Genomic DNA, 14750 nt, shown 5'->3' with positions numbered 1-14750 from the left:
AGAAGAATTAGGTCGAGAGATCAGTAGATGTATAGCTATTCAAAAATGGATATTTGGGGATGATTGGCGATGGTTTTATTTGAATTCAGCGGTTAAGAAATGTGATCGGAACAAAAAAGAGGGGGTTATAAGAACCCATTTCCCCCCACCAAATATTCTAGCACAACAACTCTAGATGCAAGAAACCATACATAAAGTCCGGGACAACGTTAGTTTGTACGTGACATCGAGAGTAGAGAAGCCAATAAGCCATAACCTAAAAAGCGAGTGCTGGATGATGAATCTGAATGCAAGCACTTAGCACTATTGTACTAGCTAGCCTAGCGCGTACAACACCGCTACAGGAACAGGTACTGCCATCACACCACCATTTGAGCAAAAGGCTCTTTAAAGGGGATGTCTTGTCCAGACCTCGCAGCTGGGCTACCAAGCTTGTCCACCACTCCTTTTTTAAACCTAAAGGACAGAAATCTTCCTCGGCATCTCACTCACTCATGGCCCCAAGACCACTTTGATCCATTGATCATTCGATCCATTGATCATCACCACGACACCCTCACCTGCATGGTCGATAGATCGATCTTGTGTTATATGCGTGCATGGAGGGGAGCAGCCAGTTTGAGACCTGCCTTCCTAGCCTCTTCAGCCTAGGCGCCCTTCCTCCTCCTCTTGCTCCGCTGCCGAACCAGCACAAGCTTCTGCAGATGCCGTTGTTCCAGGAGCAGGGCGGGACCTATGGCGTGATGCTCTCTTCGGACCACCACGGCGGCCTGTACCCGTTGCTTCTTCCCGGGATCCCGTTCTGCAACTCTAGCGCCGGCGCCGGCGAGAAGCCCACCGGTTTCGCCGTGCTGGACGCCGGCGAGGTAAATGACGCAACGCAACGCGCGCGCGCCTGGTTGATTAAATGGCATGATCCGGATTGTGCCTTGATCCTTTGTAAAATTGGTTTTCGCAGGCGGGCACCTTAGCGGCGAAAGCCGCCGGCGAGATCCCTAGTACCACCACCGCCACGTTCCACGGCTCGAGTTCATGGTACGTAGGGCCGCATCGCAACTCGCCGCTTGATTCTTGATCACATGGGGGAGTAGTACCGTGGCGTGGTTCACCGATTCTTAGGGTTTCTTGGCGTGGGGTCGGGGATTTCTTGTTGAACTGATTGGGATCACATCGGCATCTCCTGACGTGGTGATGAACAGGTGGAAGGGCTCGGCAGCGGAGGCCGGGGAGAAAGGGCGGATGAAGGTGAGGAGGAAGATGAGGGAGCCGAGGTTCTGCTTCCAGACCAGGAGCGACGTGGATGTGCTGGACGACGGGTACAAGTGGCGGAAGTACGGCCAGAAGGTTGTCAAGAACAGCCTCCATCCAAGGTACTACTCTATAATTCGTTAGTTTATAGGAGTACACAGTAAAACGCAATGGCAAAAAATGAATGCTAAACCTAATGCTCTGTTTACATTTGGAGTGTGAATGTTTACCCGCCGCCGCTATGGAAAAATTGAGACGTTTTCCACAAATTCCTGCAAAAATCCCTAATTGTCTCGTCTTCCCCACAAACAATAACCCACTTCAGTTGTGTGCGCAGGTGCTCTTCCGCCTGATGCATGATCTTGTTTTGGATGTCAGAAATTATATGCAAACTTGCCAAACCTTGAATCATAGGTGATACTACGGGTACGGGTAAGCTAATTGGTAGCATGTCAAAGGCAGTGGAGTCAGCATCGAGCATTGGTCGGTGGACTACTGTCTTCTAGCTGAGTTCTCTCTCTAAAGCAGGGATATTTTGACGTTTTTTGAATGGCAGTGAAAGTTGGAATAAAATAAACCAAAGACTTGGCTTGAGATCCATTTGATAGTTTAGAACGTCTCAATCAATTTTCTAAATTTGACATTTTGACCGCAACATATTTACAAATTTTCTAGCTTGGCCATATATATAAATAACTTTTATAATATTCTGTTTGGAAATAGTGTCAGGTTTCGCATTTTAGAGACCAATAAAAGTCAGTAACCTCAAATAGAGAGGAAATCATAGATCGCAGATTAATGACAGCAATTATGTGTATTTTCGCTGCCTTGCTTTGTTGAACGATAGTGTCCACTAGCTTCTTAGTGCGAGAGACAGCAGCTAACAAAATTATGACATCATAAAGAATACTGCCTGAAGAGGAACATCCAATCTGATGCATTTTTAGGTGTGCTTCATGATATGTATTTTTATAAATGTGCGCTCGCATGAAAAAAAGTGTTATAGATGACACATGCAACATATTAACATGAATATTCCAGACACATGCACAGTTGCAAACTTTATGCCAAGATTTTTCTTTTTGATAATTCTTTTATCCCAAGATTGAATCGTTTCTATATGTGCCATTGGGCATGCTTGATGCATCATCAGTGATAGATCATAGATGCCCAAAACTCATCTATGCTACGCTGATGTTAGATAAGTCTTTTTCATTCATTTCACCTAATAAACATGACATATAATAAGGATACATCAGAAAAATTGTTGCTGTGATGAGAGTAACAGCACACAACCTATTTCTAAAAGAGCCCTAAAAAAACCTATTTCCAAAAGAAAAAAAGAGTCAGGCAATGCAATACTACAAAGTGAAAGGACAGATGCATATTGCTGGAGTCTCTAAAATGTCAGTTTCAAGAATCCGTAAACATCCTTTTCCTCTGCTGCTAGGTCTAAGTTCTGATCATGCATCATCCACGGCATGCCCTAGTAAAACCTATCATCATTCATGATCTGCAACAATAGGACCCATGCACATGAAGCAGTGCGTATGGATGCGCTGGGACAAAAATGCCAAATTGTGCACACATTTTCACAGAAGGATGTTTCTTCAGACACTCAATGCGCCGTAGGAAAGGCAAACCGACCTGTCCCTTTGATTGTTGGCCCATAGTATCTTTGAAATTTCGTTCAAGCTACATATCTCATTCGCAAGTGTCTTCTTTAGCGAGAGGGCATGGGGTATAGAGACTGAATTTATGCCGGCCGCGCCTGTTCATGTTTTGTCTGTGTTTGGAATGCTTTTGATTTGTTTTTTCAAAAAAATAAAGCCTTTGAATAATATATATGCCAGAATACTCTCTAAAATCAACGCACATATAAAACTGGCCAATCAGATTCAGTGCAACTTCACATAGTTCAGTATACGCATATATATAGGGGCTCTCTGCCACGTAAATTTGATGCAGTTTTGATAATTTGTCATGCCGAAAGAAATAAACTTAATCTTTGCCATGCATGCATAATTGGGACCGAAACATATGCGGGTCTCAAAAACTGACCACTTATTGTTTGTTTTACATTATGCTCCGGACATAGTGAAATATGTTAGCCAACATATATATTTTTGGTGGTACTACAGAGTATTATTGTCACAGTGATATCTTAAAAAAAATTATCTGATGAACAATGTAATGGAGCACTTCTTGAACACATAAAGTTGGTCGATGCAGTTTGACAATGCATATGCCCAAGCGCTACTTTTACTAAAAAAAAATCAATAAAGATCCATAATTTATGGTTTCAGTTCGCTGATCTGCCCTTCATGTCATTTTCTGCATGCGTGCGGCAGGAGCTACTACCGGTGCACCCACAGCAACTGCCGCGTGAAGAAGCGAGTGGAGCGGCTGTCGGAGGACTGCCGCATGGTGATCACCACCTACGAGGGCCGCCACACCCACTCCCCCTGCAGCGACGACGCCGACGGCGCCGGCGACCACATCGGCAGCTGCGCCTTCACCTCGCTCTAGAGATCGACGACGCGCGCGCTTGCACATCTGATGATGATGCTATTAGCATATGCAGCAATGCTAGCTGTGATATATATGGATCGGACGACGCACGCCAAGATGTTGATGCTTTTTGGATGCACATTTGTAGAAAGCAATCAGCAGTAGCTGCCAGGCCCATCGACGACCCTAATCTACGGGCCGGGTGACTTTGGTTACATGCATGATTGCGTCAGACATCTCTGATGCTGTTGGAACGGTACGCGTGCCTGCTTAAAGCCTTAGACATGGCTGCCATACATGCATGTAAGGCACAGAAAGCGAGGCCAGACCAGGCCAGGCCACCTTGCTTGCTGCTGCTGCTGTCAGTACAAACATTTGTATTCACCTGGCTAATTGTACAAAGAAGGGCAGCTCCTTGCTGATCATGCGACATGCGTGCAGCTTCCTAATGATTGCGAAACTGCACCACAGCAGTTGCTGCAATGCAAGTAAGGAAAACGAACATGAGCTCTCAGACAAATCTCCTTTCACATGTTCGTACGTGTATGTTTGACACGGCTGACTGCATCGGGGAGGGCAAGAACTTGAGGCTTACTTCTTGGTAGGTTAGGCCACTTCTGATTAGCTCGCTCGAATTGCTGCGGTGTTTCTTGTTCCTTGGTCCTCTACCTCACATAGGATCTAGTACTACTAAAAAAACAGTTTTTAAGGGTGGGTAAAAAACTATTCGTAAGGGCGGGTGCGGTACCCGTTTATGCGAGAGCTTACGAATGCTGTTTCCAAGGACGAATCACTCCCTCATGCCACCATTTCTAGGGACGGGTGGTTACGTCACCCGCTCATAGAAATACTATTTTTAGGGACGGATGATGCCATAATCCGTATCTGAAAATGATGCCTATTTATAGAGATGGATTGGATGTTATAGTACTCCCGCTCCATTTGTAGGGACAGATTATCTTTTGACCCGCTTTAAAAAAATAAAAAATAAAACGTTGCTACGAATCAATTTTTAGTAGTGTAGCTTCCTTAGTTCCTCTTCTTCTTCATATGCTTGGCGTCGGCGGCATGCTCACCCACCACTGCATACGCCAGCCCGTGCCACCTCACTACCTCAAACTTTGCAAGTTTTCTGAATGGGAGTTTCAATAAACTTTTAACCGTATCCGAAACGATGAGCACCACAGCTAGAAATAAAATGACCTTTCAACGCATAAAGTTAGTCCCGATCACTCTTCATCCAGTACTAAAGGTGGCATGAAGCCATTTTAAGATCTGTTTGGTATAGCTCCAACTCTGCCCGGAGCAGCTCCACTCCATAACTCCAAGTGGAGCTAGCTCTGGGTGGAGTTCGAGCTGTCTGAATGTAGTGTTTGGCTACGAGATCGTTCTTAACTCCAAAAAAATATGATTTTCAGGTGTATTGCCATCATTGCTTTTGGTTCGCGGGAACCACATGCCATACTTTTTTTCTTATTTTTCTTTTTCTGCCTTATCTTCTTCCCCTCCCACGCTGTGCGGAGGCGGCACTCTCATTCCGGTCGTGGAGCACCTCGCGGGCCGTCTCCGGGCATGACACGGCGACCACGTGCACGGGCACCAGGCTCACGCGCACGACGCCACCGGTGGCGTCCGCCAGCAGATATTGCTGCCATCGGTGGACCTCCTCGACGCCACCCAGGTGCTGCATGCCCCGGCCTCGTGCAGGTGGCGGACCTCCTCAGCGCCACCTGTCCGTGAACACCTGCAGGAGCGGCCCAGCGACCGGCGCGGGGCGGGAGGCGGTGGGATGGTGACGCCGGCATAACAGGGGTGGGAGGCGGTAGGAGCACAGCCGTCGGGCGGGAACGCGCGGCGCAGGATTGGGGCGCGTCCAGCGGCGGCGGCACAAGACGGTGGAGGGGCGAGGAAGCCGGACGGCCATTCGCGCCGCGCTCTGATGAGAAGGATGGGGAGGCACGGGAGGGTGAGGCGGCAACGGCTTGGATAAGGTGCGAGGGAGGTGGGTGGGAGACGGAGGTGGGAAGGGAAAAAAAGAAACTGCGTTTTCGTGGTATAATCGATGGCGGTGGTGGGTAATTAACCCAAAACTTCACGTCTAGGTCCATATCTGAGGGTTCTGGAGTTGCAAAATAGGTGCTCCAAAACTCCAAGCATATATGCACTACAGCTCCAGAGTTGGGGGCACTTCATGTAGTTTTGGAGCTGGGATGTTTGGCTAGAAAATTGGTTGGAGTTGGTGGAGTTCAGCTTGAGCCATGCCAAACGGACCTTTAGTACTGGCTCTAAATTTGAAAGTCTTTGGAATCATTTTTAGTATCGGGCTAAAACACCGCCCGGTATTAAATGTCACATTTTAGTACCGGGTACTGTTTTGACCTGGTACTAAAATGACGCGGCCATTTAGTACCGTCAATGACACCACCCGGTATTAAAAGGGTGACATTTAGTAGGTGGGATAATAAGGAAGTTATGCGCGAGGGTGGAGGTGGTGGGTTCGTATCCCACGCACGCGTATTTACATGTGAAAAATTCACGTGACTTGTGACTTGCGACGATGCGCGTGTGCGGGCCTCCTAGGGGTGACCATTTTTTTTTCATTTTTTCTTTCTTTTTAAAGTATTTTTTTTATTTTTTCTAGTGACGCGTTTAGTACCTGACGCTGTAGCCGGTACCGGCTGCGTCAGCCGGTACTAACCACGCCATTTGACCAGTACTCGAAGCATTCTCTCTGGTTGTGCACTAATTTCGTTATGATGAAACTCTCTTCCCATAAGTACTTTGGCATATCACCTATTTAATTGAAATGAAACCTATAAGAACCTCCCTACAAATTGCCTTGGCCAACACAAAGCTGGTCTAAAGAAAAGGAGGCCGAAGACGGTCGAGTTCAGGATAGGAATATAGGATAATACCCCCTTGGGCCTTAAGTAATAAGTTGAATTTAAAGCAACACTGCACGTGCCGGGCCGTTTCTTATGTTGGGCCGTGCCCAACAAATGTAGCCCAACACGGCCTGCCACCAACTCCGCCGCACACGCGACGCCGCCGCCGGCTCGCTCTCCCGGTCTTCCCTGTCTCTGCCGGAGCGCCGGATCCCCCGCTCGCCGTTTCTCAGTCGAAACTCCGCTTCCGCTTACGCTCCCGCTCCCGCCCATGCCCCGACCCAAGCCCGCCCCTGCCAGCAGCGGCGGCTGGTTCGCAGGATGGGGGTGGGACCTCATGTTCGGATCGATTGCCGCGTTCTACGCCGTCATGGCGCCCTACACCAAGGTGGAGGAGAGCTTCAACGTGCAGGTTCCAACCCCTGCTCCCTCCTTGTTCGCCTCGGGCCACAGCGTCGAAATCTGGTCGCAGTATCGTTGCTGCATTAGTATAGTGTCCTCAATTGGCTGCTTACACGTCCTCTCATTCTCTGGCGGCCGGTCACCTCCTCCGCCCCTGCCCGGCGTGCTTCATACTCGACGCAACTGCCGTTGCACCCGTGCCGCTGCTTCGCCGGCTCATCCCTGCCCACCCTGACTTGTTGGGCTGCTTAACCCCTAAACCTAATTATGGGGTACTGCTATTGCCCATTCATCCCGCGAGCAGTAGGGAGTTCCCCATTTCTGCAGTTACGGACGTCATGTTCTGACTTCTGAGCAAGTAGTTGTGGTCACTCGTAACTATGCACCTCAGATTCTGGAGGATGAATAATTGCTAATTTCTTGAGCTCAAACAGAAGCTTTTGTAGTATGTGTTGCTTGTCTCTGGGAGGGTGGACTTTGGATGGTAGTATGAGTTCACACCGACCAATCAAAGTGGATTATTTACCCCTGCAGTCGTGCATGATACTTTGTAGAGCAATTATCGCAAAAGAACTTAATAACTTAAGGCACTGCCATGACAGTAAATGCAGGCATTCTTTGAAATGACTTTGAATAGACATTTAGTTGGTACTAGGACTTGTATATTGTTGGTATGCAATCATCCACATATGCTGCACAAATGTCTAGTGTTTCCCATTATCTAATGTCAATATATGTTTCTTTTACACAGCCCCTGCGTCCTGTAACTTAGAAGACTTTAGTTGCATATTAAGTTTGGCTATACATGATTCTTACATTTTTCAACTTCATCTGGTAGAATATTTTTACATTGTCTATTGTTTGAGGGTGCATTTTTACTGTCATGCATTTCCTATGGTCGAGCTAATCACATGATTCATTTATTTTGTAGGCCATGCATGATATTCTTTATCACACTTATCACATCGAGAAGGTAAATACTGATGCTAGCAACTCTCCAAATTTTGTTTAGGATAATATCTGTGGTCTTTATTAATTGATTTCCACTATGTATTTTTATGGTTTTGTGCAGTACGATCATTTAGAATTTCCTGGAGTTGTTCCTCGAACATTTATAGGTAAAGTTCATGTTGGCTTGAACCCGTGATTCGTGCAGCATGAAACAATATTTCCTCAAAACAAGATATTCATATGTGTCTTTTTAGGTTGCAGAGCTTGTGGTCTCTATATGACATTATCACATTATATGATGTACTGTCAATATTTTCAGGAGCATTTGTTATCTCTATTCTCTCATCGCCGGCAGTCCTTGTAATGCGTTTACTTCATGTTCCAAAGTTTTATAGTCTTCTTACAGGTGACCATTAAAGCTCGGTACATATCTTCCATGAATGTTTATTCTATTTTGATGTATGGCTTGAGAAGTTAATAACTTCTCTTGGATGCAGTTTTGGTAGACTGAATTTTCTCTGTTTTCTTTGGTAGTTCGATTACTATTGAGCTTTGTTACTTTGATGAGTTTGAGACTTCTCCGAGTTCAGGTATTTCTCCTTTCATCTCTCACTATATCTGACACCGGATGCTGTTAGTGCTTTACTACTTGCTGCTTTCTGTTGTTATTCATATTCTGAAAACATAGTGGTATATTGAAAATGAATAAGACATAAAACGCCAGGCATGCAAACAGCTCATAGAAAGATGGTCAAGAATTTAACATTAGTAAAGGAATCTTGCTTGTAAATTCGAATATAGTACATGCAGACTTTTAATACCATGAACCAAATTTAATTTAGACTGGTGTAGTTGTTTATTAGTCGATTATGTGCTGTAGATGCGCGGTTCGCTTATCTGGAGCATCGGACATCAATCCTCTGGTCTTCTTTAATATCCTCGCCTGTTTTTTCCCCCTTTGATTGGAATAGATACCATTTCGGCATGCATAGTTTTGATTAGGTGGTTCGATAACTTCCTATTTAAGAGTTTATATTGGATTTCTCATACTATTTTAATTGGAGATCATGGTTCTGTTGTCTAACAACAAGCAGGTAAAAAAGAAGTTTGGCCATCAATCTGAAGTGTTCTTTGTGGTACTAACTGCTATCCAGTTTCACTTGCTGTTCTACTCAAGTCGTCCGCTTCCAAATATCTTTGCTTTAGCTTTAGGTAAGCACAGAGCACATTGTATAAACAAAGCTGAAATCTGTTTCTGTCAAGTTTTTGGCAACAACAGAAAACTAATTAGGAGTTTACAAAAAAGAAAATGACTCTTCTATGGTGTATGTTATGCAGTCAACTTGGCATACTCTTTATGGTTTAAGGGAAGCACCATATGTACATTACAGGCCCTGGTATGCTTTACCTTAGATATACTCTTTGAATTTGAATGGTGTTGTTTTCACATTTTCTAAAGATTGTCTTGTTTCCAAAGTTTATCACGTGGATTCTTGTTTTTCAAAATTTGAGTTGGTACACAACAAATAAGTAAACTCAATCTAAAGTTCTGGACACAGCATGATTGCAACAAGTGCAAGTTTCAGCACCAAGTATCAGGGTCAACAACGATTTAAAGCTTTTTATGTAACTAAATTAAACCAAACTATATGCAATTCTCATTTTCTTGCAGATTGTTGCTGCAGTTGTTTTTAGATGTGATATGATTCTTCTTCTTGGCCCAATAGGGCTTGCACTTTTGCTGGTGAGTTTCTGGCCTACCAGATGTCCAAGCTGTTTTCGTTTCATCACTTGCATTGTTTGCATGTTTGTACAGTTGTACTCATATTTCAATATAGTTCTATATTTTTAGTAAATTGCACAGGAATTGGTACTGTTGTTCAACAGCATTATTGAAAGCGAGGGTGTGGGGGGAGGGGGGGGGGAGTCTATATGTTTAAAGTATTTACTTTGCCTAGAAGTGAACCTGGTTGGGACCACCACTAAATAGTAGAAACATAACTCTAGTCCTGAACTTTGAGGAATACTAGATGGTATGAATATCCATGACTATGAACTTGAAGGAGCAACAACAAACCCTCAGAACATACAAGAGGAATCATTCAGGGATCTTTGGAAAGATCTTAGTGTTTTTTAGTTTCTATCCTGAATCAGTAGTACCTGATCTAGTGGTACCCCCCCCCCCTCTCTTTTTGAATTTACAAATTGCTTAAGGAAGCACAAGCTGCCATCATTTGTTTGTCAAAAAAAGTACCTTAAGCAATGGATAATCAAGATAGCCCCCCTCAGAATTTATGTCCAACTTCCGTCATTCTTATAGCCATATATACCACACCTTGCAATATTCTTGAAGTTGAAGTTGTAGGGTCACTATGGTGTATAGTAATGTCTACTTTTGGCTACTATAAGAATTATCCGTACACCTTGTTCTTGTTTCTATATGCATTCTGTACTGTTGGGGCTGAGTTACCCTAACATATGAATTTGACTATGCTATTTACAGAGCAGGTCTGTTTCTCTGCTGGAAGCAGTAAAATATTGCGTAAGCACCGCCCTTGTATGCATTGGTATGTTTCTTTGTGTTACATTTGTATATTCTGTAATGGAATTGCCACACAAAACCTTTAAGAAAATTCCGGCTGCACTATGAATATTTTGTTTTTCAGGATTTACAATGCTAATTGATTCTATCATGTGGCGTCGAATCCTGTGGCCAGAATTTGAAGTTCTCTGGTTTAATTCAGTTCTGAATCGAAGTTCAGAATGGGGTGTATCCTTTATGCTTTTGTGAAACTACACTTATATTTATTTCCTCTTCCAAAATATCCAATTTGTTATCCTATTACATTATGCTACTTTTCTCTCTGCGGCTGAACGTTCCATTCAATTTATTCAATGTGCATTTACAAATGAAACATCCGTACTAACCCACTGGAACTTATGTTCTCCTTAACAAGCTTAAGACCCATTCAATTCATTGGTACTTTACCTCAGCACTTCCACGCTCCATGCTTGTGGCGTACCCTCTTTGCATGGTAAGACAGATTCTATTGGTTAGAGCTATCATATGATCTGTTGTTTGAAATTTGAGTGATCTTGGACCATAGTGTTTTTGAAATGTCTGCATGCCATTTTTCTTGACCCTAGGTACTTTTTTTCTTTCAAATTTGGTGTTGCCATATAAGTATAAAACCTAAAGGATTATGACAATAAAAACCATATTTTCCATTTCCAGTTTTACTTCAAGATAGATTGAAATTGTAAGGGATTAATGTTATAAGGGTTACCCAAGGATTTAGTGGCATTGCGTTGAATTTGAAACTGTGTCTAAAGGTATGGTGTTTTCTAAGCTTTGGTTAGCATTGCATTGAATTTATAAAGGCAATCATTTGTTTCTAAATTTCGACGAACTAGCTAGTACAGATTTGAGGAATTGTTAAGGCATTACTGATTTACCGGTTGGTGTTTTACTGGAGATCTGATGAAGCCTTTTAGTTCACTTTCAGGTTGGTGCCCTTCTTGATAGAAGGATAGTACCATACATGCTTCCTGTCTTCTTATTTGTTGTACTCTATTCAAAACTTCCACATAAGGTAATTCTCCATCTCTGGATAGTAGTCTGATTCTTATATCTGAAATTCACTAGGTCAATATTGCACATAATAATTGTCATCATTTATATTTCAGGAACTTCGTTTCATAATTGGCTCAATTCCCATGTTTAATGTGTCCGCTTCACTAGCAGCTAGCAGATTGTGAGCAACTATCGTATCTATTTCATACCATTTTTTTAAAAATGACAAATTCAAGCTGGGAATTTTAGCATCACTTATTTACCTACTTCCTTTATAAAAATCCTTGATGTTCAAGTGTCATAGCACTATCCAATATTTATTTTTCTTCATCACTTCCAGATATAATAACCGAAAGAAAGCCGGGTGGAATTTACTTTATATTCTGATGCTTGGTGCCTTTCTTGTCAGGTACTGCCTTGATGATTTTAATCCACAAACTGTTTTTTTGAATAGTATAATGTATCTCGCATTGCTAACTTACAAATGGTTCCTGTAGTCTAGGATACTCTGCTGTGACTTTCATGGCATCCTACAACAATTATCCTGGTGGCTATGCTCTAAAGGCTCTACATGAAGCAGGTGAGTGCTAGTGGAATACATGAAACTACAAACTTGTGTCCTATGGTCAAACTACGAGTAAGGCTTAGGTGCCTCAATTTATTAAAAAGGTTTAAGTTTGGATAAATTGCAAGCACAAGATGACAAATTGAGCAGCTGTGTACTCTTATTGGCCTCTACTATGACTATGGGGTATGTGGACAATAGGTGTCCTTTGTTTGGCAGATACCACTAGCCATTGATCTTTGCATTCCTCTGTTACCAGATTCTTCAGTGAAGGAAAAGATGGTACATATTGATGCGTTCACCGCGATGAGTGGGGTTTCTCGTTTCTGTGAAAATGAATATCCTTGGAGGTATGCTCCTATATGACAAAGTTAGTTGACTTATCAAGAGAAGTATCCTTATTAATTAATATCACCAGTCCATTAGTCTTATCTTTTGCTACTGTTAATTTTGGACTGTCAGGCTAAACTTTTAAGTCCTATTAGTTTTTTTTCCTCAAATAGTCTTAATAGTTTTACGAGTACTCTCATAGTAGTGGTCATTGTAGGATGCAAATTGAAATACTGAATCAGGCATGCCTCTTTGCTACTCCCTGACTAGCTTACTCTTGGTCTTACCTTTCTTTGCCAACTATACATCCACTATATCTGGCAAAATATACCTCTGAGGCTCACTAGATATCCTTACACGATACGTCTGCCTTATGTGGTCCAGCATAGAGTTTTCCCAACTTTTATTGAGGTTAGACTTTCTGCAATAGTCCAGTTTGGTTTGCACTCTAGAATCTGCATGGGCAATTATATCATGTTCTGAAATGGCAGAATAGGTATTTTTGTCCTCGAGTTCCCTCGAGGCTCCATTTGGTCCCTCAATTATTAAATTGACCGTTTCAGTCCTCAAACTTTTTTTTGGCTTCGAATTCATCCCTTTATCCTATGTGGCTTGCCATGTGTCGCGCTACATCAGCGAAGAGTTGTCTAAGATGAATAAGCATTTGTGAATTGACCTCATTTACCCCCTCATCTCTTCTCCATTAGGCTAGCCAGCCTCACAACACATCAGATTTCCTCATGTCCCCATGACAGCTCGACATGTGGAGCGACACAACAAGATAGCCATGCAACTATGTTGTTTAGTGATTTTTCATTTCAGTTTACATATTTCTTTCCTTGCCCCCTGTTAGCCATCAAACATATTACTTTTTTCCTCTACCAACAAATTATCGGTCTATCCAGTACTTCAAATCACATGGCTGCTCCTCCTTCCTTCATCTGAACCTAATCTTCATGCTTGTGCCCCAGCATAGCCATATGTCAAATACTGCCATCCTTAATTATAATGAGGTTGGATCTAGTGCTGGACTCATAGTTAAGTTGTATAATATTTGGTTTTTTCGATATTTTAAATTGCATTGGGTTGTTTGGAAATGTATGCATACTAATTTATATTCGGATGCATTGCAAGTCAGAACTTCTGAATTGATGACATCTTTGTTGTCATGTACTCTTTTGATCCTTCGTAAATTTTGACACCACCATTTCTGAGGTTTCATCAATTTACATTGAAATTGTCACACAATTTTATTTTTGCACAATCAATCTTTTGTTCTGTGGCAGGTATTCTAAGGAGGAAGAAATTTCCATTGAAGAATTTCAGGAAAGGAATTTCACCTATCTACTGAAGTGAGTTTAATAGTTTGCTAAAATCGACCATTCAATCATTTTGGACACCTAACATGTTTTTGAATGCTCCCAGCAACTTCTGTGCTTTTGATATATTTGATATGGATTTCACATCATGATGCTTAAATGCTCTCTCTTATCTCGGATGTATGTAACAGTGAACACCAGTCCATTAGTGGGTACAAGTGCTTGTTTGCTGTGGATGGATTCTCCAGAGTAAAACTTCAGCCCCGAATTCCCCCACTTTCCCTGGTATGGTAACTAGCTCGTCAAATTCAGTATCCAAGTTTGGGAACTTGTAGTAACAACTCCATCATATTATTTCCTCCTGTCAGGAATTTTTACTCTCTTCCTCTTTGCCTGCACATTTTCTACAGGTGAAAGAGCCCAAGGTGTTTGCACATGGGAACCTGAGAGACCCTGACATTCTTTCACTGAATTGGCCCGGTTGTCCCTGAGAACAGAGAAACACTCAGATTTCTGTCGCAAGACCACTAACTGCCAACAATGAAGATGTGTTCAGTCAGTCTGTGTGATACAGATGATATATCTTTTTTTTTAGACATGATATATCTGGCCTGGGTCTTGGCACTCCCTGCTACCTGTAAATCTAGATGGATTCCTCCCCAGATCCCAACTCCCAAACCAGAGCTTTAAGGCTTAACTCTTACGAGATCGCCATTTTAGGTGAAAATTTCTGTAACATTTTCGAGCAGGGAAAAAGTACTGGTTCGTTTCTTAAAATGAATAGGTGGAATCACAAACAATCTTGTAACAACTTGCTCGTTTTTTTTTCTTTTCGAGACAGCTCCCATACTTTATTAGTCAGCAGGAGTACGTGCTGGATGCAAACTTTCTGGGTTTAATAATAAGATATATGAACTAAAACATGTTCTCTAGCTACTGCAGCCCCGCTTTGCGACTCGTATTCG

General features: G+C 42.8%; 2 protein-coding genes across 2 annotated transcripts; both read left to right on the top strand.

Moving 5' to 3' along the window:
• Window positions 1–435: 435 nt before the first annotated feature.
• Window positions 436–4161, top strand: LOC112900392 (probable WRKY transcription factor 12). Its single transcript, XM_025969224.1, has 4 exons — window positions 436–866; window positions 959–1035; window positions 1200–1370; window positions 3600–4161. Exons 1-4 carry the CDS (start codon window positions 600–602, stop codon window positions 3775–3777), a joined length of 693 nt encoding a protein of 230 aa, XP_025825009.1. The 5' UTR covers window positions 436–599; the 3' UTR covers window positions 3778–4161.
• Window positions 4162–6786: 2625 nt separating this feature from the next.
• LOC112901344 (dol-P-Man:Man(7)GlcNAc(2)-PP-Dol alpha-1,6-mannosyltransferase) lies at window positions 6787–14646 on the top strand. The gene is made up of 19 exons (XM_025970240.1): window positions 6787–7056; window positions 7978–8019; window positions 8119–8164; window positions 8317–8403; window positions 8532–8587; window positions 9092–9209; window positions 9336–9394; window positions 9670–9741; window positions 10501–10564; window positions 10664–10767; window positions 10961–11032; window positions 11504–11590; window positions 11685–11752; window positions 11912–11980; window positions 12069–12151; window positions 12396–12486; window positions 13753–13818; window positions 13977–14070; window positions 14196–14646. Exons 1-19 carry the CDS (start codon window positions 6916–6918, stop codon window positions 14274–14276), a joined length of 1500 nt encoding a protein of 499 aa, XP_025826025.1. The 5' UTR covers window positions 6787–6915; the 3' UTR covers window positions 14277–14646.
• The last annotated feature ends 104 nt before the right edge of the window (window positions 14647–14750 follow it).

This window comes from Panicum hallii, chromosome 7 (genome assembly GCF_002211085.1).
Source record: "Panicum hallii strain FIL2 chromosome 7, PHallii_v3.1, whole genome shotgun sequence".
Classification (NCBI taxonomy): domain Eukaryota; kingdom Viridiplantae; phylum Streptophyta; class Magnoliopsida; order Poales; family Poaceae; genus Panicum; species Panicum hallii.
The sequence above is the reverse complement of the archived record's forward strand: the minus strand, read 5'-3'. Positions and strand labels throughout refer to the sequence as shown.